The sequence below is a fragment of the Ambystoma mexicanum genome, chromosome 3p (genome assembly GCF_040938575.1).
Source record: "Ambystoma mexicanum isolate Mex_15411 chromosome 3p, UKY_AmexF1_1, whole genome shotgun sequence".
Lineage (NCBI taxonomy): Eukaryota > Metazoa > Chordata > Amphibia > Caudata > Ambystomatidae > Ambystoma > Ambystoma mexicanum.
The window spans coordinates 366010444-366035164 of NC_090925.1; the positions used below are offsets into that span (position 1 = coordinate 366010444).

Consider the following 24721-nt stretch of genomic DNA (forward strand, 5'->3'; position numbering starts at 1 on the left):
CCTGGATGGTCCAGGACAATTTGGCACTAAACAAATCTAAAACTGGCTCCTAGTTATTGGATCCTCTCACATACTGAATAAACGTGGTCCATGCTATGATAGCTTTCAATTGGGAGAAGAAACTATCCTCCCACTTAAAAAAGTCTAAATACTTTTGATCAGCGACTGTCTGTCTATGAAACAACCTGTCAGCAGCCTGGTCTCGTCTTGTGCCAATTATATAAAACTATTAGCTCACCTAAGACCCTTCATATCACAAGAAAACACAGAGACTATTGCTAGAGCAATAATAGGGTCGAAAATTGACTATGTTTATGTTTATATGTGCTTGTATCGCGCTGATAGCCTGCGGGCATCAGGGAGTGGTGACAGAAAACGAACAAGACTAACAGAAGAACATCAAACTAATTTACATAGAGGCAGGTTCACTATTTCTATTAGGTAAGATAGTTCACTTGAATAAGTGAGTTTTCAGACTCTTCCTAAAAGTTTGTTAGTTTTCCTCCAACCGGAGGGTGGTTGGTAATCTGTTCCACTGATGCGCTGCCTGCACTAGGAATGATCTACCAAATCCTGTGCAGCGATTAAAACTCAGCACATTCAGCAAACCTTTGTCGGCTGAACGTAACTGTCTCTGCTGGGTTTATCTTGAGAACTGCGTATATGGGTGCATCTCGAAAAAGACACCTATGTACAATTGTCATTGATTTAAATTTGACTCTGTCTTCTAGTCTGAGCCAATGTAGGGATTTTCTTCCTGCTGTTATGTGTTCCCTTTTTCTTAACCTCTTTACTATACGTACCGTGTCATTTTCCATCACTTGGCATCTCTCAAGATCTTTCTTGGTTGCTCCAAACAACAGGGCATTCCCATAATCAACTCACAACAAGATTATTGCTCTGGCGATCGTAGCTGTATTTTCTTAATTTAGAAATGGTCTAATGGCTCTCAAGAGACGCAGATAATATGCATTGTTCTTGTACATATGATTAACCTGTGCCTGTGAGCGCACAGAGGCCTCCACCATCATTCCGAGTGTTTTAACCTGCATCATTACAGGGATTTTTGCCTCTTTGATGGAGAAATCTTTATATTCATCTCCCAATTTAGCTATGGCTTGGCGTGTTCCAAAGATCATTAACACTGTTTTGGTGTTATTCAAACACATCCAGTGTTGTTGCATCCAGAGATCTATAATATCATAGACCTCAGCTATTTTTTCACTGTCCTTAGTATGATCTCTTCTAGTTCAATTATTAGCTGAGTATCCTCGGCATAGTTTGTAAAGAAGGCGGCAACGCTATCCAACAAATCACAAAGGCTTCTCATATGAAGATTGAACAACAATGGTGATAGGCTTGCTTCCTGAGGGACTCCAAAAATGATGGAGGAGGCCTCTGAAAATGTCTCCCCTCAATGAACTCTGGCTCGGCGATCCTTAAGAAATGAGGAAAGCCAGGCCAAGGCAACCGGTGAGCACCCTGCTATTTTTTTTAGGGCGTTATCTAATAGCTGATGTTCGACCAGGTCAAATGCTGCACTGAGATCAAGCAGCATCAATATCCCTGTTTTGCCTTTATCTACTAACTTCAGCATATGATTTTATAGGTTCAGCATGGCGGTTTTGGTGCTGTGAGCAGCCCTGAAATGAGATTGCGGTTCATGGAGTGTTCCCTGGGCTTCTATGTGTTTCTGTAGTTGGTTGGTCGCTATCTTATCCAGAATCTTAAGGATAAAATTGGAGTTTGTGATAGGACGAAGATTACCTGGGTCTTTTGGATCGAGACCGACTTTTTTGACCAAAGGTGTAATGGTCACTTTCTTGATTTCTTTGGGCACTATGCCTTCTAAAAGAGAGGCATTTATTAGCTTTGTTAAGACTGGCGCAAATATTTCTTTATTGTCTAATATGATTTTCATCGGCAGGATATTCTCTGCACACGATGTTGGTTTCATTTCATTCAATACTGCTAACATTTCTTCCTCTGAAACAGGTGTAAAGTTAAAACTAGCAATATCTCCTAGGTTGAGATTGTCACAGGCGTGCGTAACCTTACCTAAGGCTTCTCTAGCCTTGATGTTGTTTTACGCGTTTGAATCTTATCTGCGAATGCATTTTGTACAACATCACAATATTCCTTTGTGTGGATATAAGGAAGTGTGAGAGCCTTAGGTTTTTCTATACTTTTGATTATCTCGAAAATGTTGCTGGTTGCATTAGAGGCTGCTCCTATTCCCTTATTATAATAATTTGCCTTTGTTTCTCTTACGCCTTCCCTATATTTTTTGTTTAAATGCTTCCATTTTTCCTTATTCTCCGTAGTGGGATTTTGCCACCATTTTCTTTCCATGGCTCGTTTTTCCATTTTTTATTTGTTCAACTCTTCAATGTACCATTTATGATGGTTATTGTTTTTTCTAACCACTTTAGTTTTCAATGGAGCAACTTGTTTAACCAAATCTTGCATGTGAGTTAAGTATTTCTGAAGCATATCCTCACAATTGTCTAGATCTTGGAAAGAGTCCAAGATCCTGGATAGACAGGGTTTTAGTTGTTCTGGGCCCATGTTTTTAAAATTCCTGTTTAACACCTTAATGTGGGGACTATTTAATTGTTTAGTGGCCTCATTTAGGAGTACCTCAAAAGTGACCAGAAAATGATCGGTCCATATGCGAAGTTCAGTAATTACCCTCTGGGCATTCAATTTTTGGGTAATAACCCAATCTAATTGATTACCTTGAGGGGTTGTAGGTTCTTCACGTATTACCCAGAAGTCGACATTTTGCATGGTATTCTCCAGTAAGATGGCATCTTTATCCACAGAGTTCCCTCTCCACCTGGTAAAATCTCCCACTAATAAAGTGGATGTATTAGATGACTTAAGATTGATTAGCTGAGGGGTTAACTCATTGCAAAACTCTGAGACTAGAGATGGGGGCCTATATATGACTACAATGTTTAGGCAGTCATTCGGTGTATATGTAAAATTCAAATGTAGAGTTTCGCATCCATTGCAGGTGAGGTTGGCTTTGAATAGTTTAATTGATTCTCTCGCTATTACAGCCACTCCTCTACCTGTACCATTTTCTCTATTCTTATTGTACACTATATAACCTTCAGGTACAGCTTTCTTGCTTGTAGGTCCAATGGGGTCTCTCAACCATGTTTCCGTGATGCACAACAAATGTTATGTTATGTTATGTTATGTTAAAGGTACTTATATAGCGCACCGTCACCAACGGAATTGGTCCCCAGGCCCTCTGGCGGATGTGTAAACAGGAAGGACGGGTAGGGTTAGTCGGGAGGAGTGGATAAGGAGAGTGGGAGAAGTGGTGTGCTGTTGGCAGCTTAGCTCGGTATACACCGAGTGCTGGGCTTTGGTGCTAGTATCGGATCGGGCGAGACCTCGAGTGCTGTGGGTGATGTTTATGTGTTGTTGATGCGGTGTGGTCAAGTGCGTGCGGATTGCTGGGAGAGAGATGGTTGTGTGGCTTTGTGTGGGTTAAGTATGCAGAAGATTGAGGGTTGGGTTAGTGTGGTCTGTATCCTGATTCAGGTACTTCTGGTTACATTACAGTTGTATACCTGTGGGTTGGGTTGTTGCTGGTTCCTTGTGGGCCGACTCGCTTTGGTGGTGCTGCGCTGATCCAGCCGTATCGTAGTCAGTATTGTTTGGATTGGTAGGTGTGCCTGAACCTTTTCTTCAGGTGTGGGACTGGGTAAGTAATATATATTCTCAGGTAATCTAGTGTGACACTGGTCGGTTGAGGCTTTGAATGGTTCAGGGTCGGAGTGGTGTTGTTGTGGTGTCCTAATGCATCCGTATTGGTGAGCCTGTGTATTCAGTTGTTCGTTTCCTTCTGTCCTGACTGTCGCTCCGTTGGTTCTTTGGTTTCCGTGGGGTGAATATTCTTGGGGCTATTAAGTTGTAGTTTTTTGTGTGGTGGGGCATTGTGCTTCCAACTGTATTTTGGTGGACAGTGTGTAGAGATGAAACATTCTGTGTCTCACCCCCTGGATTGGGGCTTGTGGTGCAGTGCTTCCTTTCCCTCTCTATATGTTGTCAGCGCTGTTGGGGATGGTTATAGTTTAAGGTCAAGGTTCTCTTGATGATTCGTCCTAGTGTTTCTGTCTTTGTCTTGCTATGTTTTTGGTCTTTGGTCGTATTGCGGCTGTTTCCCGGTTAGTCGTTTAGTATGTTGTGGGATATTTACCTTAGGGTTTTTCCCCATTGATTGCTAGGTATGGATCGGGGTCTCTCTATGTTCATTGATGTTTTAGTTGTGTGTGTGCCCCTGTGGCTGGTCTTTCTAGTTATGACGTGAAGAGCCAGGTTTTGAGTAATTTCCTGAATAATAGGTGGTTTCTTGTGTTACGTATGTACTTTGGAAGGTCGTTCCAGGTTTTCGGGGCTTGGTGAGAGAAGGAGGATCCTCCAAGTTTTCTTTTGTTGTAGGGTTTCGGTTCCAGGCGGATGTCCATGCTTGATCTGAGCGTTCTTGTTGGTTGATGTAGGCGCAGTTTATCTCTTAGGAACTCGGCGCCTTTGTTGTGTACTGCTCTGTGCATAATGCACATTGTTTTGAATTGTATCCGTTGTTTTATTGGTAGCCAATGTAGTGTTTTCAGCGCTGGTGGAGTGTGTTCTCTTCGGGGTAGTTTCAGAAGTAGTCTGGCTACCGCGTTTTGAATGCGTTGTAGTTTTTTTAAAAGTCGTTCAGGCATGCCTAGGTATAGGCAATTGGCGTACTCTACTTTGGACATGATGAGGGCAATGATGGTGGTTGTTTTGTTGGCTAACAATAGGAACGGTAAGATCCTCTTTGCCGCTTGCAGGAGGAAGAAGCATTTCTTGAGGGGAGAGTTTACTTGTGGCTCTAGCGTGAGTTTATTGTCCATCAGAACCCCCAGGTTTATTACAATCGGCGAGGGTGCTGGGGTTGTCCTGAGTTACCTTGACCAAGTGATGAATTGGTTTTCGCCTCCATTTTTTGTGACGATCATTATATCAGTTTTGCCTGGGTTGATTTTGAGGGAGTTGGAGTTCATCCAGAAGAATACATCGCAGAGGCAGTTCTCTAGCGTTGAGTCTATCTCCGGGTTGTCTTGTATTTTGAATATTATTTGTGTATCGTCAGCGTAGTTGTAGCAGGTGAGGCTGTGGCTTTTGATGATTCTGATAAGTAGATACAGGTAGATGTTGAATAGTAGCAGGGAGAAGGATGATCCTTGTGGTACTCCACAGGGGGAATCTCTCTGGCTGGATTTGAAGGGTTTCATCCATACGGTTTCCATTCTGTTTGTTAGGAAAGATTTGATCCATAGTAGGGCTATGTCTGTTATTCCAAGTCCTTCTAATCTCGTTATGAGGGTGTCATGGCTGACTGTGTCGAATGCTGCCGATAAGTCTAGGAGTATCAAGGCAGTGCTGTTGTCCGAGTCTGCATTGATTTTTAGATCGTCCCATATTGAGAGTAGAGCTGATTCTGTTCCTCTCAGTGGTCTGAAGCCAACTTGTGCCTGGTCTAGTCAGCCGTGCTCTTCTATAAACTCTTGGGTTGTTTTGTATATGTACCTTTCGAGCAGTTTGGCTGTATACGGGATGTTGGAGATGGATCTGTAGTTGGAGAGGTCCTCTACGTTTCTCGCTGTATCTTTGAGTAGTGGCCTGATGTATGCAGTTTTGAAGGCTTGTGGCACTTTCCCAGTTGCGATGGAAAGGTTGAGGACGTTCCTGTGATATTCCATGGGCGTTCCTTGTTTAAGAATCGATTTGTATATGTCTGGTGGGCAGGGGTCTTCGGGGGACCCTGAGTTATTGCTTTCATTCACCAGTTTGACAAATCTAATTGTTTCTCTATAATTAGCTCATGAATGTTGTATGCATGCTTGGACATGGAGCTCGTATTTAGTAAGCCTACTTTGAGTATATTAGTCGGAATAATGTGGTTAGTTCTCTCATCTCTCACATACTCTGAGTCTTCCTGCGACTCACCCTTGGTTTTAGATATAGAATTAGGCATCACTTTAAACGGTGATCTGCTCAAATCTCCTAATAGGCCTGGACAAAACTGATTGGAATAAACTCCAAGTGTGCCAATATGGTGCTGTCCGAGTTGTTATGACACTCAAGCGTAGCGATCATGTCACGCTTGCAAGACGTGTTCTCCATTGGCTTCCCGTGGAGTCTAGAATTTTGTTTAGGACCCTAGCCATAATCCAAAAATATAGACAGGGCAATATGCCAGACTATCTACAACAGCTTCTCTCAGTGAGAACAAGTACAAGAGCTTTAAGATCTAGTAATAAACACCTCTTATTTGTTCCAAAATGCTGAACCATGAAGGCGGCCAACTCAGCCCTTTCTGCTATTGGGCCTAAGGTCTGGAACTCTCTCCCCTCTGAGTTGAGAGGTATTGAATTACCCGAGATTTATAAGAAGGAGCTAAAGACTCTGCTTTTTAATTAATCTCTTTTTAATCCTTCGACTGGTTTTTAACTGATTCTCTGATTATGGACTTTTTATCCGTTTTTCGTGTTCTTGTCTTGTAGCACCCTCACGCCCCTGGGTCTAAGGCTGCGCTATATAAATGTTATAAAGTAAAGTCAAGTTTATTGGTGTGTGAGGCAGGAATCCATTTAGGCTGAGTTAATTTACATAATCCCACCTTTGACTAGCCTTCTCACCCTGGGCTGCAAGTTACTGTGTCCTGTTAATAGAGGGCATCATGTGAAAGTTAGGTCAAAACAGTAGTTTATGGTCTAGTTAACAGAAAAGATTTCGTAGTCTACCATTCTGTTTTTTATTTTTATTTATTTGTGTGTTTACAGGGTTGCTACATGCTGTTTTATGGCCGCTTTAAAGTTGCTTGAAAATTAGACATAGCAAAACCTTATTAAAAACAAACTCAACATAATATAACATAACCTATCCAGCTAATATGATGGGGGCGTGGCTACAGGGCCATGCAGTAAGACGCAACTCTGGAAGCTCCTGCTGATCCTGAAAAATCCACGGTATTATCGATGTCTACAGAGTGCATGGGGGTCCAGAAACGAATCCCCAGGCACATGAGGCAGTGGAGCAGCGTTGGGTAAAAGCGGGGAGCTGCCCACAGAAGGATAACGCACTGCAAGCTGATTGTAGATGGAGAACTCAAAGTGAAATACGGAGCAAGATGGCAGGCGGATGTAGACAAAGGGGCAAATAAAGATGAGAAGTAACAACACAGCGACACAGCGAGAGGAGCAGCTGGAGAGTGAGACGAACCAGGCTGGGCCACAGACAAAGGTGTGGGCGAGAACGAACTGCGTTGGAGATGCGAATGCTGCCCGACATAAAGAAATGCAAAATACAGAGCCCTCCGTGAAAACGTGTGCACGGCCGGCCACCCTGTAAAAGGACGGAAAGCGCGTTCCCCATGCCAGTGTGGCGCTGCATAAGTACCAGTTGTTGATCGGGTCTGAAGCAGAAAAAGACGGGAAAAAGCAGCGCTTGCGACATTAACATTTAAACACAAGAAAGCCTGAAAATTTCACGGACTGCACTGGCGGAGCAGTAGGACCCGGTGGAATAACACTAATACCTTGCGGACGGCTGGCACACGAATATAACAAACAGTGTGGATGGGTCGGTGACGGCAAAATACGGTATGAGGATTCAATAGCGCGGCCAGCGCGACCCCCCCTGCTGTGGGCTACACACAGACACAGGAGCAGACTGAAGGACGTACAGCCTGAAGTGTTACAGTATCCGCAAAATACAATGTAACGGCGGAACCCACAGAGCCTTACATATGTGTCTGCAGCTGAAGCTCCTCTGGGTGAAGCCGTGAAACAGACATTGACGTTGATACACTTGTATCACAAATTGATCTGAGGCTGAACAATGGGAGATTCAGAGCGCAGTTAGAGGAGGCTCGCATATAATTTGCAGCAATAAGCATGGCATGCTTCGAGTAACAGTAGGAAGCAACCAGAGAGGTGAATGGGGAAGCTGTCCTAACACTGGAGGAATCTAGACTGCGGGCTGCCGCGGAACGCAAAGGAGATGGAATGACAGAGGAGCAGGCACACGCTACGTGCACTTAAGGGAAGTCAAACTGTCCCACCTGCACCAGAAGACAAGCCTACCCCGGTGCAACCATTGTTGGAATTGCAGAACATTGCATCAGAACGTGTGTGGACAATTGTGCTCTCGCGGCGTAAGGGAGGACAAGGGACACACAGGTGCCGAATAGGGATACCCACAAAAGAAGCCCGACCCTGTCAGGATAGTGGGGACTGCACGGGCGGCAAAGACATAAGCATAACTCTGTATTGAACAACGGGGGCGTGGCTACATGGCCATGCGATAGGAAGCGTTCCCACAGAGCTCCTGCCGATCCTGAACAAGCACAATACGGGCAAGGGCCGCACAATAAAAAGAGCTGCAAGGGAAAATCCCCAGAATCTGAGGGTTCGGAGAACAGCTGATGGGATTGCGCCGGCCCGAACATATGTAATACGCAAGCACCATAACAGAGTTGCCACGTAGCTGCAGATAGCAGAACAAAGAGGAGAGACACTGTCACACGGAACAAAGATACTTTGCATAAATGAAGCCTAAGCAGCAGGGACCAAGGAGCTAATACAAAGGCTCCCCTATGCAGGTGACACCGCACTGAGGCGACAAGCGCTGCCGAAAAAGAAGCCACGGACACTGGAAGGGCGGGCCTAATGAATGCCAACCTTGGGCCGACATAAATCAGATAGCAACAAGGCACTCCGGCCGCTAGAGCAACTACCAGCTCCTCGGCACAAAGCCAAGAGGTGCTGAACCAGCACAGCTCGTACAACAGACACCCAGCCCTATTAGACCAGAGGAGAACACGCCAGCAGTTGCTGAAATGGCATCTAAACTTCCCAAAACGAAAGGGAAGCAACCCACCATGGATGAATTTGCCAGGTCATCCCAATCGTCAGATGGCTCCAGCAACAAAGAGAGGAGCCCACAGACGGATACCGGACCAACAAGAAGTGAAAGGCAGATCCTAGAGGCAATAGCAGACTTAAAGGTCACGTGGGAAACTAAACTGGAAGCAGCCATGGCAAATCTCAAGACCTCACTTGAATTCAAGATAGACGCTGTACAAGTGGACGTCAACCTATTGCGACAAGACGTCAAAGCGATAGCCGAACGCACAGGTGAGTTGGAAAAAGAAGTCCAGTCAAACGCCCCCACCTGCAAGCGAACGCCTCCGAGATTCATATATTGCGCCAACAAGTTAGCAACTTGGAAAGCAGATCTGAGGAGGCCGAAGGCCGGACCCAAAGGAACAATGTACGCATCGTAGGGCTTCTGGAAGGCGAGGAAGGCTCAAACCCCACAAACTATATAGAAACTGTGTTGCTGCAAGAGATCGGGGGAGGGGCGCTCTCCCAAGAATTTGCGGTGGGGAGAGCCCACCGTGCACTGTTAAGAAGACCGGCCCGGGCGCACCGCCGAGACCAATCATCGCCAAAATACTGAATTACCAGGATAGAGAAAGAATCCTGGAGTATTTTCGCAAAGGGGGCACTATAAGGAGAGCATCTGCGGCAATAACAGCATACCCGGACTACACACTCCAGGTGCAAAGACACCGAATAACCTTTGGAGCAGTTAAGAGGAGGCTGCGGGAGGTGGGACTCAGATACATGCTGATGTATCCTGCGAAACTGAAAGTCTTTCACAAAACAAGCCATTGTTCTTCGAGACCCCCAGAAGAAGCCATGAACTGGCTGGATACACAGAATGGTCTGCAGGAGGAGGAGAAGCAATGCAGGAGCAGAGACGAGAAGTGAGGAATCGGCCCGGAACACTGAGGTACTGTATACACAATGACAATGGGACTTGAATATAGTTCCACATAGATTTGGGAGAAGTTAGGATGTATAAGTGGCGGGTAGAGAATGTTGAAGCTACATGCAGGAGGCACAGAGGACCCATCTTATACCCCACTAGACAGACTAGTTAGGTCGCCAGTAGTGTGAGAACCTCCTGCTAGGTTCCTAGCACTGACATACAGGGTAGGACCAGATGCAGGAAGGCCTGAGATCCAGGGATGGAGCTGGGCTACAGTTGGGGGATCGGGAGGGAAGCGGGAGGGGGGTAGAGTTGGGGGTTTGCAGTGTATATGGTTATGCTTATAGGGGTAGTGGTTAGGGAACAAGCTTGCACCCATGGGCCCCTGCGCATGATACACTCCAAGTACAACTGGAGTGAAGGACAAGGAGGGAGGGAGGAGAGACGGGATACTGACGATAATGGGAGACCTTAGAATAGTAACCTGGAATGTCAGAGGACTCAACAGCTACCTGAAGAGAAGCAAGGTAATGATGTACCTGAGAAGGCAAATTGTGGACATAGCCCTACTACAAGAAACCCACCTCACTAAAGAGAGGTGGTAAAGAAAAAGTGGAGAGGCACCACCGTAGGAGCAACGTACTCGGCATATGCCAGGGGAGTAATCATCTGGGTGATGCCACATGTGCCCTTCCAGATGCTACAGACCATGGTGGAGCCGGATGGGAGGATGGTAGCGATTCGGGGGCTGCTAGAGAATAGAGAATTGTGTATTATAAACACATATGCACCTAACCAAGATACAGCGGCCTATTTCAAGACACTATACAGTAAGATCAGTCCCCATATAGGAGGAGCGGTTATATGGGGTGGGGACTTCAATTGTATGCTGAACACCAAAATGGACAGGTCAGACATGAAACTAGATAAGCCCACCCCCGCAGCGAAAACGCTACGAGCCCTGTTGAGAGACTTCCAGCAGCAATACCCGAATGATAGGCAATACTCACACTATGCCGCCCCACACAACCTGTACATGAGGCTGGATTACATGTTTTCCGCTCCGGAACTGGTGGGGGAAATGACGGGATCAGAATATAAGGCGAGAATATTATCGGACCATTCCCCTCTGGTTCTGACGTGGCGACATCAACCCCCCAGAGCCGGGATCCCAACATGGAGCCTTAGAGCCGAGGCACTGAAGGACACCGCATTCCGAGAGGACTTGAGGGAGGAGATAATTGGATATTTCGAAAATAATACAGGAAGCGTGGAGTCTGAGGGCACCCTGTGGGAGGCCTTTAAGGTGGTGGTGAGGGGAGCGGCAATATCCAAATCTAGAGGGCTTCAAGGGTGGATAGTGCGAGAGCTACAGGAGACAGAAAAGATACTAGAAGCATTTATGAAAAAAGGGGCCCCTCACATGAGGATGCCGAACGGGTAAGCCAATTACAACAGGCATGCGCTGGGCTCTGGGAGAGATTATGTAACCTGAACTATAAAAAATACATTGAGAGACAACACGCGGGGGGAGATAAACCAGGGAGGCTGCTCGCTTAGCTATACAAGAACGAGACACCAAGGACAGCAATTAGAGAGATAACGGGAGAAGAGGGCCAAGTCTGGAACATCCAGGAGAGTTTGAACGAGGGATTCCTTAGATTCTATAAACACCTTTATGAAGAGAGAAGGCTGAGCGGGAGACTCGGGAGACGCTAGAAGACATTGGACTTCCCAAATTGAGCGAGGAAGAAAGGGAGAACCTGGACGCCCCTATTACAGACAGGTAATAGAGACATTGGTAATACATCTGCCCACGAGCAAAGCCCCTGGGGCGGACGGGCTCCCCAGTGAATTCTATAAAACAAATAGACAAGAAGTGCTCCCCCGCTACTAGCAATGTTAAACGAGGCCTTCGATAGAGGGAAACTGCCGGAATCTCTGAGGACGGCAGTAATTATTCCTCTCCTTAAACCCGACAAGCCAAGCACAGACTGTGGATCGTATAGCCCACTGTCCATGCTAAACCATGACAGCAAAATTCTCACATTGGTGCTGGCGAATAGACTTAAGCGGGTAATAAATAAACTCATACACCCCGATCAAACCGGATATGTCCCTGGTAGGAGCATATCTGATAACCACAGGAGGCTCCACCACATTATAGAACAGGCAGCGGGCGACCCAAGTGAAATAGCAGTAGTCTCGCTAGATGCAGTGAAAGCCTTCAACTCTGTAAGGTAGCCTTGGATGATGGCGGCATTGAGAGAATACGGGATGGGACCGGGGTACCTACGGTGGGTGAAAATGGTGTATAGCTCCCCAACAGCCAGGGTCAAAACAGGAGTGATAATTTCAGACAAATGGCAACTTAGTAGAGGCACGAGACCGGGCTGTCCATGGCCCCCGATGCTGTACATCCTCGCCCTAGAGCCAATAGCGATCTGTCTGAGACAGCAGTACGAAGAAATAGGGGTCCGCACTAGGGGTGGACCGTACTTGATATCATTGTATGCGGATGATATGCTGCTATACCAGCGATACCCAGAGGAAAACTTGCAATATCTCCTGGAGGTGATGGAACGCTACGTGACTCTCTCGGGCATAACGGTGAACCCCAGAAAATCATGTATGTTCTCCCTGGGGAGGTATAGAGGAGATCCGCAGGAGAACCTACCTATCTTGCAGATAGCCCGGCAGACCAGAACATTTAAATACCTGGGGATTAACATATATTACACGATTGCAGACGAGCACAAACATAACAAGGAAAGAGCAGTAGAAGGTATCAAAAACAGCATGGGGTTCTGGGCAAAGCTTCCCCTAGCCATGGTGGGGAGGGCAGCCCTACTCAAGATGGTGGTCCTGCCTAGGCTACTACACTTTTTTGTGAATATCCCGCACATGCCGCCCAAACGATTCTTTACCAAACTCCAGAGCTTATGTAGAGGCTTCTTGTGGCACAACTCTAGAAACAGGGTGGCCCTATGGAAACTACAGAATACGTATGAAATGGGGGTATAAACCTGCCCAACTTCGAGATGTACCACATGGCAGCGCAGTTACAATATGTTGCCAGGTGGCTATCAGAAGATGAGACAGCAGAATCTAGACTGAATAGGGGCGAATGCAACCCTTATTTCCTAAAAGAACTTATATGGCTACCCAAACCAGAGATGCTTGCGTGATCGAGATTGTTGGAAATGGGATGGAAGGTATGGCAAAAAGCGTGTTGAGCTATAGGAAACCCGACCCCATGCTCTCCGCAGGCGCCACTTGTGGCGCTACACGGGGTGGATGAGCAACTCAGGAAAGGGATCCGTAAATACTGGGAGCGGGTAGGCCTAGCAACCTTGGCCGACATATGGCAAGAGGAGGAGGCACTGGACTTTCAAACGATAGTGGATGAAATGGGGATACACACAGGGCAATATATTGCGTATACCAGAATAATTAAACAGGTGAAGGAAACATGGCCCGAAAGAGCACTTGCAGAACAACCTAATACCACCATAGAAACTATGTATGATATTTCGGAGGGGGGCATGAGACATCTCAGATCTATGAACTGGTAATGTCCAGAGTGGGTAGGGAGTTGCTCCAATTGAGACAGGACTGGGAGGAGGAGGTGGGAGAACCTATGAAAGATGGACAGTGGGAAAGAGCTCAGATACCACAAAAAGGTGGCCAGGCATGCAAGGCTGCAGCAGATTCAGTTATATGTCACCCGTAGGGCGTACATGACTCCCTGAAAGATTGCCAGGTTTGGAAGTGTGGAAGTACAAAAATGTCCTAAGTGCGGGGAGGTGGATGCCGGGATGATCCATGTATTCTGGGCGTGCCCAGAGGTGGAAACATTTTGGGATGAAATCAAGCTACGACTATCTGAAAAGGGAATCAACCAAGATGTGGAATCGGTGTGGGCGTGCATGATGGGAGGATTCACTAGACCACGCAACCTGAAGCACGTATGCAAACTCAAGGACCTGGCCTACATTTTGGCCAAAAGGAGAATAGCCATGAGCTGGAAAGCAGCCGGCAGACCCAGATTAGAGGTATGGTGGAATGATCTCTTGAAATGGGCAGACGCCGAGACAGTAGCATGGTATGAGACAGCTAACAGGGGGGAGGATGATGAAGTATGACCTCTGATAGCATGGAGACACATGGTGGCCACACTGTCAGGACCCTCCGGGGCCGACTCCAGTGAATGTGACACGCCCGAGAGCGACAAAGGGAATTTACCCCAAGAGAAAAGAAGGCCACTGAATGAGGCGGAAGCTAGAGTTAAAATAGGGGGAGGGGAGAAGACATTAACAAATAACATGCAAATGTACGAGAAAAAAAAATTGTAATTGAAAATGTCGGGTGATGAACCAATAAAAATTGTTTTAAAAAAAAACCCTATCCAGCTAATTATCCCCCCCAACCCCTCTCCCAAAGTGGCAATTAGTTAACAAGCATTTTGCTTTGGGAAAAGAACACATTGATCCCAAATCCAGCCCTGGGAGAGCAGGAAGAAGGAAAACCATGGATGGAAAAAGCACAGGTTTATATCTTGTGACAGCCATTTTAGAGTATATGGTATTCTAAGAGGCATTAAGTGATCATTAAGCGATCAAATGCAAAAGTGCACATGAAAATAAACAGAAACATGGTAGACAAATATCCGCTGCCACCAGTCGATCTTGGACACATCAGGCAAGTAACCACAAAATTATAGAGACAGAAAGTATCCCTACTGAGACAATGCACAACAGAGTTCTGAACCGACAGCCATAGGGACTGATCAGTGCACCCATAAAAGATAAGCTTAGCAGCAGGTGAAGTAAAAAGGGTATTCGCATACTTGATCGCAATCCAAATTGACCTTTTCAATTTGACCGAATTTTTGGGGTTTTTTTTGGGGGGAAATTCGGACAATTTAAATTAAATTTATACGTGGGGTGGGGTAAAGGAATAAAAGGAATAAGTTAAGGTGGGGGAAGTTTGGGGCGGGGGTCTCGGCCGCATTTAAAAAAAAAAAACAATAAAAATGTGGTCAAATGGGGAAAGGTACACTTTCGAGTGTTAGGGTGTTCCACAGATGTCTATGGAGGGAAATTAAGTAAAAGTGTTGTCAATGCCTTTTCACTTTGGGGCACACTACATTTAATGCGTATAGTTGGTTCTCCATTGGGACTAGATTATTTTGTATTGTTTCCTTTTGCATTGTGATCTTCTGTAGTGTAAGGCAATAGCACTTCATGTGGTGTTATCACCGTCCTGCCATACTTGCCTTGACTGTTCTCAGTCATTAGTAACACGTCTCTCATGATTTGTATAATGAATAGAATGTTTAGATGGTTGCAGTGGTGGTGTCTGAGGTCTGCATAGCCATATATGCTGTTACGTCTAACAGTATAGTGTGGTTTCCTCAATGGCATTGTTGTATGGCAGGGTGGTTTTTTCCATACACATGATCTCAGTTTGGTACTTACAGAGCCGAATGAAATGGGAGGGGAGGGCCAGTAACAGGATTTGTTTGATTGGGCGAGAGGTTTGGGGGGAATTATGACTAAACACTGTTGTTTTACCACTTAATATGATACTGAAAACTTGAAAATAAATAACCATGTCTTTTTCGGGGCTTACCTGTTTTAGGACTGTTTGAGGGTGATTCTTTTGCTCCCGCATTTGCCAGTTGTTTGTTACTTAATCTGGTCAATTTTTTTAAATTATTTATAATGGACTGTACAAATGAATGGCACACTAAAAGACTTGCTTTTAATGGTAAGGGCCTAGTTGTCAAAAGAACCATGTGGACTATAACTGCGTACGTTTGTTTGCTTACAGATAGCACTGTCTTCCCAGAATTCTCAGCTCTGTACTCATCCTGCACTCAGCCAACCTGCTTACTTTCTATTCAGTATTTCTCAGTGGTGCATTTTCGTAAAATTGCTGATTGTGGGCCTTATACACAGCTACACCTATCACTACTGCTCCTCCTTCTTCTAGGGCTACCAGTACTCTGCTCTGGGGTTTAGTCCCCATGGGACCATTTCAAATTTTTCCCCGCATTTCGAGTTTCGAGATTGACAGTAAATTGCTTAACTTCACCACTATAGCAGACATGACCTCAACCTGTGGCCATGCAGGTGTGGCACCCTCAGGTTCCAGTCACCATATTCCCTTCATGTCCTTATTGCTCTTAACTCTTGGGTGCAACCTCTCACACAGCCCACCTTAGGCTCAGTCACTTATAGGTGGCTGGCTGTTCCCAACTATTTCCCTTCTCTGCGGTCCGACTAGGTTATTCCATCACCTTTAAGACAACCAAGTGCACATACTTCAAGGTTACGCTGTAACATAACAAAACATACACAGAAACACTCACAAAGACAGCACACAAACAAAAGCATATCAGAGACAGACACATCATTGCAACTGCATTAAAGCTTTACACAATTCAAAGAAACATCTATTTACTTTGAAACGTTCCTTGATATATATCACCATTGTGTAAGTGAATTCCACATTGTTGTCCACTTAAGGGTGGTAGCATATGTGTAATTAGTTTACCTTTAGTAAGTTGGTGGTCTTAAATGTTTTACTTTCTCTTAAATGCATGCTTCATAGAAGAATGGCCACTGGATTCATGGGCAGTTCCAAGCCCAAAACACTTAATTATTGCATGTGTCTTCGTTGGCTTAGTCCCCTTCCTGGTTCTAGGGATGACTAGTGGGGAGACCAAGGGAGCTGTGTATGTCTCAGAGGTAGAGGACAATGGATGTGGGGGCAGTATGAGTAGGATTCCTTGGCGACCATGATAGCGTACGTTGCATGTATCGGGGGATTCACACAGCAAAAACATTAGAACTTCTGACCCTTTAATAACACTCCAGGCCTTAATCTCGAATATGGATTCCCTCACCCCCCAACTGTCACATTTAAACCGGACATAGTCCTTTTTGTCTGGCCGTTCCCTAACCCAAAACCTTGGGATGACACAGGAATGTGCAACACCATCAAGTGGCTCACAAACCATGCCACAAAGTGAAATGGTGACACCCAATCACTCCAGTGGAATGAGGTCCTTCACTAGCACCAAAGAAGTACCTGCCTGCCCACCTCGCTTCATGGGCCAGGTTTGCAAACAGACATTTCTTTGTATCATCTGCAGCTCAACAAACCAGCATGTGAGCAGACTCCACCCTCTGGGCGTTGAGCGAAGCAGTAGTTAAAGTGATGGATCCCGGAACAACTGGAGGAGTAGCAGCCCAGAATCCTTCCTAACCCTCCAGAGAGTTCAGACGCTCCAAAAGGAAGTCTCAAGCCAGTTTCCTAACCATGGCCCACTTGGGAATGCTTACCAAACACTTGATATTGATTTGAAAATCAAGAAGGCAGACCAGAGATTTAAAACCTTTGCCTTGCCTCACATTAATTAATTAGCTGCTACCTGTGGAAAAATCATGGCAACCAATCCTCCAGAACATGTGCAAATCATTTGGCCCGTCCCAAAGATAGAGGCCACCAACGGATAAACCGGCCCAAGCTCCTTTAGAAGCAGAGTGAGTTTTGAGATCGGTTAGTGCCTGCTGGTTGGATCATGGTGGTGGAAGGTGACTAAGCTATTCGAGACAATTTTGAGGTGGAAGTGAGAAGAATGTGGTGAGGAAGAAGAGCAGAAGACGGAAATGGGGAAGAGAGTGGAGGCCGGTGAAGAAGAACATCAGAAGGACAAGGTTAGCCAGAGTGAGAAGAGCGGTGAAGCAGAGAATCAGAAGAAGGAGGTGCGCAAGATAGAGGATGGTGGAGGGAAGATAGTTCAGGAGGAGGAGTTTGACAAGAGAGGAAGATTGTGGAAAGAGACAACATAAGGAGTAGGTAGGTTGTTGGAGAGGGACATCAGTACCAAGAGGGTTGAGTAAAAGAGGTGGTGCAGGAGACTATTCAGAGGAGTGCAGTGGTCCAGCCACTAGGATGAACGGGCAGGATTGATCCAGGGCAAAGGTCAGTGCCAAAGCCCTGTACCAAAAGTGCTAGGCCCGCGACTGGATGAGGTATGAAACCGAGATACAGTGCTTGAGCTGAGGACGGCTGGGAAAGCTTTAGGGCCAGAGAGTTCTCCAACCCTACCAGAATCTTGGATTACTGGGGAAGTTAACCCTGGTTGGTTTGGCTGGAGTTTTGAGCTACGTTCAGACTGTATCTTCAATTCCTTGCAAAGTCAGAGAAGCCATGGAAAGAATGGGGCTGTTGGTGATGGGCCCATCCAGAAAGGAGGTTTGGTGAAAGTCCTCAGGAGACACCTTTGAACTGATCAGAGAACTGGAAGCCCATAGACTTATGGATTGGCTCTCTAGAGAGTAAAGCAGGGTGTGGGAAACCATAAAACCGGGGACACAAGAGAACTGCTTTAATGGTGAACAAAATGTGGTTGGACTGTAATAGGTGTAAGTTCTTAGTTGTACATCCCCTGGTTGCCTAATCAGCATTCAGAAGATGGGATGACTTTAGTGTGCCTGCGTTTTCTAGTTTCCGGCTCGGCTATCATATTCTGTCTACAGCCATTATATATTCTGTGTTATGGTATGCAAAATGTGTAAGAAGCATCTGCTGTAATGCGCAGTAGAAAATAAACATTCCACTTGATCATCTGTCCTGCCCCTCACCATGCATTTCCAAGTTTCCAGAGCAGATTATTTATGGTCAAAGTTTGTGGTGCAATGTTTCTTCGTATACTGCTCTAGAAATTAAATCTCAATCTCCTTATAAAGTCGATAATACAGTTTTAAATCATGTTCCTTTTTTTTACACCAATTCCTCTGGAGTCACAAATCTATTCACACGTCGATTTGAGGGTTTTGTGTTTAGCATACTCATCTGGGATTTCCCATTCCTGCCAGGAATCCTCTCCCAGTTAGATTACCAAAGCCTAATACGTTTTAAGGTTTACCAGCAGACTTTCACCTATAGGAATGTGGAACAGAAACTCATTTGTAGGCTTTTGAATATGCTCCCTTAGTACCACTTCTTCTTTCGTAGTCAGCACTGCATGTAACTCTAAAGCATAGGAGTGTGGGTGGGCCATGATGCCGCATGTAATCCGGTAATGGGGACCTTGTGCGCACTCGAAGGAATTAGGGATAACAATTTTTCACTCTAAGATCATCTCAGAGGGTGAGTATTATGTATTAAAGCAGCACCTAGACCGTCTGTGAAACTAAGGCACTGCTCCGGTAAATAGATGTAACCCAGGATGTAGACATTGTTGCTTGTACAGCTAGCCCATGTCTCCTCTCGCACACCGCACCTTTGCAACTTTGCGGAACACACATGCTCATTCCACTCACCCTGCACTCACATACTACACAAACACTATTGCACAACACATCTGCCATGAAACTACATTTTAATGACAACATTTGGAACTGTAGTTTCCCACTTAACTCTCTATCTCCTTAAACCCAATCCTCCACCTTTAGTTCATAGTATAACTCCGCTGCGCCCATCCACACGCCAATCGGACATGGGTGACTAGCAGGGTCTTGGCCACCCTCGCAAAACTTAAATGGCCGAAATGCACGCAAGCATAATAGCACATCTCAATTCTCCCAAATGTTGGACTGGGTCCCACCCCTCCCCTTTCCCGCAAGGGCATTAAACCAACAGTGCTTTGGGACCATAATTATCGCAAGAGGCACTATACACATGACAAAATGAATGAATTAGATGTTAGCAGGGAACCGAGTAAGTTGCAGAACAAAATAGAGAAATGCATGGCTGTGGTCAACTGATACTTGCGTTTTGATGTGTTAAATCTTTTTCTGTCCTTATTTGCAGAGGGTATTGGACGACTGTTCTTTGAGTACTATCGCCTTTTGAGTAACGCCCGGCCCAAAGACGGAGAAGAGCGACCCTTCTTCTGGATGTTTGAGAATGTTGTTAATATGAAGGCCGGTGACAAGAGAGATATTTCCCATTTCCTTGAAGTGAGTATCATTAGGTCTCCATTATTAGAACGATTCTTTTTGAATAAAATGTGTTGTCTTGCACTTTACATCTAATGTAAATATTAGTAAAGCTACTTCGATGAGATCTTGAATGGGTTTTTGCCAGGGGCGGCTGCCTACTTTTGTGAAATATAAAAGTTTGAAAGGGTGCAAATAAAAGCCATATTTGCCTCGAATATGCGTGAGCGACCGAGAGTAGCGAAGTTACCCGGTCCAACCAAAGGGGATTCAAGGTGGTCTGCCCATGAGAACATTTTTAAAATAATGTGTTTACATGGTGCCTTTTAAGAATGTACTGCTGTTGGCTTTTCCAATGAAAAATACCATGCCACAGTAAGAGAGTATAGCTATACTGGCTGCACCAACATAATAACATTCATCATGTTGGCTTTACCCTTCAAGGCCAGTAGAAAATAAATACCACAGTAAGAAGGTATAGGTAGACTGGCTTAATCCAAGTATGCCAGTCTAGCTATGTGTTTCATAGACTTCTACGGGACAACCTTATAAACTTTGTTTTGATTGCAGATCTGACTTTTTGGAGGTAAGTAAAGCCTTCTGCTTTACGGCCTTTGCTTTGTGTTCATTGTTATGGGGAAACTGATCTATCCATAAGACTATCAGTACTAGGATAATCCCTTAGTGATTTTCTTGGATTTGTAAAGCTGCACACATCACCTTAAAGTGAAGTGCGGTTAAGATACTTTGAATCCTTATAACGTTTTCTTGTATAACTTTGTGGTGTCCAGGATGGGATGGTGGCAGGGGGTATTTTATTACCATGTTTTATACTTTTTGCTTATGTACTTTTGCATTTCACCACATAATGCATAAATAGTACCATATACTCTAAAATGGCTGTGCCATGACATTTTCGCCTTCCGTTTGCCCATATTGTCCTTTGGCCTTCTTTCTTACCTCTCCGGTTTGGAATTGCCATATATGGAAAGTCGTTTCCCAGGCAAAGCCTCTTATTTGCCAGGCAATGTGGTGGTCTTTGTGTGTGGCTGGTGTGGGTGCTGGGGTGATCTGATCCCAGTCCACATTAGTGCCCCTTAGTGTCTGTTACTAGGCAGAATGTTTGGCTAGTATCTGTCAATGATTGGACAACCCCCTTCAGTTTGAATGGTGTAGTTCCTTACCATTGGTGGACTTGGTGGCAACTCCAGTCCAAATCCAGGAAAAAAGGATAACTCCTGCAGCAATTCGACTGATCATCATTGGATCAAGACCCCTGCGAAGAAGTGGTACCCACTAAAGGCCCCAGTTTAACCGCTGCAGCTGACCAGCATCGGCTGCAGCCAAGAACCAGTGAGGCCCTGCTCTGTCTTGATCACAAGAAGGCCCTTGTTGGTGCTTTGACCCCTGAACCGGTGGGAACAACCAGTCTCGACCCATGCTTGAGGATCCGTGCCTTATCCGTTCCTTCGGTAACCTTTGGACATGTCCCTTGAGCACCCAGTGGACCGGCCAGCTCTCTCCTAGGCTACCTCGCTGCAGCCGTCACCGCTCCTAGTTCATCCTTGTAACTTGGAGGATCGTCAACTTGTGCTACAAAATGCCTGCTCCTGCATTTTCAACCTTCCATTGCCAACAGAAGCCATGCAGGGCCTGCTCCTTTGTACGCCTAACCAACGATCGCCTGTTGCTGCCGGATTGTGATGACTTCCATTTCATCCCATCTTCTTTGCTCCCTCGGTCTCCTGAGGTCACCTGCTTTGCAGAAGTCTCCGTCCTTTTGTCGCAAGAGGGATCAGCTTGCTAGCCTCTGGAACCATAATAAAGGTATCTTGACAGACCAAATCTAAATCCTGCGCCCAAAAATGACCTCAGCTCCAACCGCCTGGGCCTTCCTCGACTAGGATCAAGCACAGAAGTATGTGGTCCCAATGGATTCCAGAACATGAAGTGTTCTCTGGGAAAATCGGAGTACAGGGGTTAAGTTAACATACCTGTTTCTTTTCCCCCCTGCCCTCCATAGGTTTGCATGGGCATCAATTCCTGGCCCCATCTCTCCATTGCATGACTTAGATTGCTAGTGGTCTAGTCAAGGATCCCCTAAACCTTTTCTAGAGTGGTTGGATGGCGAGTGATACTTATCCGAACTTTTCCTAACTTTTGGAACATTGAATCACAACTACTGTTCTTGCTCAATCTAATAGTAAACCTTTCTAAACAGTACAACTTGTGTATTCGAGGGTACTATGCCCCATTCAATATCAGGGCTGGACTTACAAAGTGTTAGTGATCTAATGGTAGGATTGTTCTTAAATGTTTTACTGTGCTTTTCTAAGGTGATCACTTGAGTTACACTGGTTTTTAATCAATTGCTTTTCTATCGTTTCACTTACTGTACCACATAGTTTTTGAAAGCATTGCTGATAATTCTGCTAAACTGTTGCTTAACTATCTTTAAGGTAAAGTGTTGTGGTTCTCCCTTGAACTTCCAAGGCTGGATATATATATATATGTATTTTATAGTAATTGTGTGTCAATATTTACCTGGAGGTTTCGTTGCTTGGTGTGTTTGTTAAAGGCTTAATAAATAATTGTACATGTTTGTACAACTGGAATTATCGGAGTGCTCTGTGCGTGTCTCATTGTAGCCTTAGACCACTGTTACGCCCCTCCTGAGTCTAAGCCTTGCTACTCTGCTACCTACCTGATTGGGTTTGGTTCGACTTCATTGTCTTTCCTGCTCACCATAATAGGTTGGCTTCCAAAATCCACCCCAGGATTGATATTGGGAATCCATCTTAACACTATGTAGTAGCACTCATCTTGTTTATTTTACCCTTGATGCCCACTTAAAAAATACCATGCCAAGGTAAGAAAGTATAGCTCCACTGGCTGCACCCAAGTATGCCAGTCTAACTATGTAGTAGCATTCATCACGTTTGCTTTAAACTTGATGCCCAATAAAAAAATACCATGCCGCACTAAGAGTATAGCTCGACTGGCTGCATTAAAGTATAACATTAGAGGCCCTCTTCCCCTCATACATTCAGTGCAGAGCAGGCACACACTCATTCACAGAACATACACTCTCATTCACCCGTGCCTTTACACAACATACACTCTAATTCACCCACGCAATCGTACAACATACACTATCTCATACACCCGCACATTCATAGGGAACTCAAAAAACTCCTTGCATGCACGCATAAAAAACTAAACATTTGCATGCTTTCACATTTTCCACACATGCACTTAGACAATCCCAATTGCATGCTTACAAAAAACTAAATTACATTTTACTTACCTCTTGCTCGCACCTTCATTACACTGACATGACTGGAAGGCCTGCCCCACACAGAGCACGCTGACTGGTAAAAGAGGAGAGGGCTCCTCTCCCATCAGTCAGCACCTCCTATGCCAGTAGCGCAATGATGAGATGCAGCAGGGCTGACCTTCCTACAACCCACCTGCTTCTTATCATTGCACCCTGCGCATGAAAAAGAGAAAGAAAAAAACTGTGGGTGGATGTCCCTGCTTAGAAGCAGGCAGCACAATGTGCCTGCAAATGATGGACTGTGCTGTGTGCCACTGAAGCAAGGGTGTAGCGCCCCTGCCCATACATACGGACCACCACTGCTTTCGCCTGTAGCTCTTATTTAGGGTCTCCTCTAGTTCAGTTTTAGTTGGTTTATTTGTAGAGCGTACTTAACCCTCAGTTATCTAGGTGCTTATACTTGAATACATAGTTACAGATACAGTCAGATACAGTAGACTTAGAATAAATATGAATATATACTGCCCCATTGTGGTCGTCTGCCACTGTCTGCACTTCTTTTGGGGGAAACGGGGAATTGAATGGCTTTTCATTATAACCACGGGCCTGCCTACGGACGTTGTCCTGTTGTTTCCGATGGGGCACTTTCATCAACACCAGTAACTCCTACAAATGACATATTAAGGCACTTGCCAGAACAGTGACATTTTCCCTGTATACCCTCGGATACCTGGAGTTTTCCACCAAGATGGGGATTTTTAGCAACTACTGCTGATTTAATAGGCCTTTATAAATCTGTGTATTATACTCCTGCCACTGGATTGACATTATATCAATCCTGCTTATGTATCTTTCCTTGGAGTGTGAAATGACTTTCTCGGCCTGGATAGTGTGAGCCTACAGTGTGTTCTGGACTTTGGTAGCCCTCCTTGCTGTGGTTGACCTCGGTTTGCTATTGCTAGGAGCTTTATTACTGTGTTGCATATTATGCATGTTACTTTTGTACTCGATTGTAGGAGGAACCCTGTGTCTGAATTCCACGTGGCATCTTGGATCCTGCGTATAATGTATGTTTATATTGTCTAGAGTCCCCTTCTGCTCATGTCTCTGAAAGTCAATATGTGTAGTGTCTACCAACTGGTACTGGGCTTACATTTTAGGTTCAAGGGTAAATTAGCTCTTAACTGGCTGTTGTTAAAATTACACTATGCTCTACGGTGTATTATGTTTACCTTGAATGCTTATTTTCATCTCATAGATACCTTGCAATAAAGGTGTATACTTTACCAGTATATCAATGGGAGGTTTTCTTTTGTGGTAACTATTAGAAATATATGTGTCCCTGCTAGCCTTCCACCCTCCTGAAGTTAGGCCTGACTGGTTTTCTACAGCCATCATTGGAGAGTCTGCTCTTTCTTTTTGGGCGGCACACTGTTCTTCCATTAGGTTAGATGGCAACGCAGTCATCACCAGAAGGTTGTGAAAAAATCTCCCCAAGTGCACCTGTCACAACTCAGCACTCTAGGACAGGATACAGGAGGTTATCTCGAGGGACAGTTGCAAAGGTTTTAGCTGGTTAGAGTTTGTTCAAGCCGAATGGGAGGGATACCAGGAACAACACCACCCATTTTCCAGGAGGTGCTTCCACTTCTATGCTGGT

The 24721-nt window shown here is 45.2% G+C and overlaps 1 protein-coding gene across 3 annotated transcripts in view; it reads left to right on the forward strand.

The window, feature by feature from the left end:
• DNMT3B (DNA methyltransferase 3 beta) overlaps positions 1–24721 on the forward strand; it is a 668820-nt gene that overhangs the window by 601629 nt on the left and 42470 nt on the right. For all 3 annotated transcript variants that reach the window (XM_069651024.1, XM_069651025.1, XM_069651026.1), the window contains one exon: positions 19657–19805. In XM_069651024.1, coding sequence (XP_069507125.1) covers positions 19657–19805 — 149 coding nt within the window. The remainder of the gene's footprint in view (positions 1–19656; positions 19806–24721) is intronic.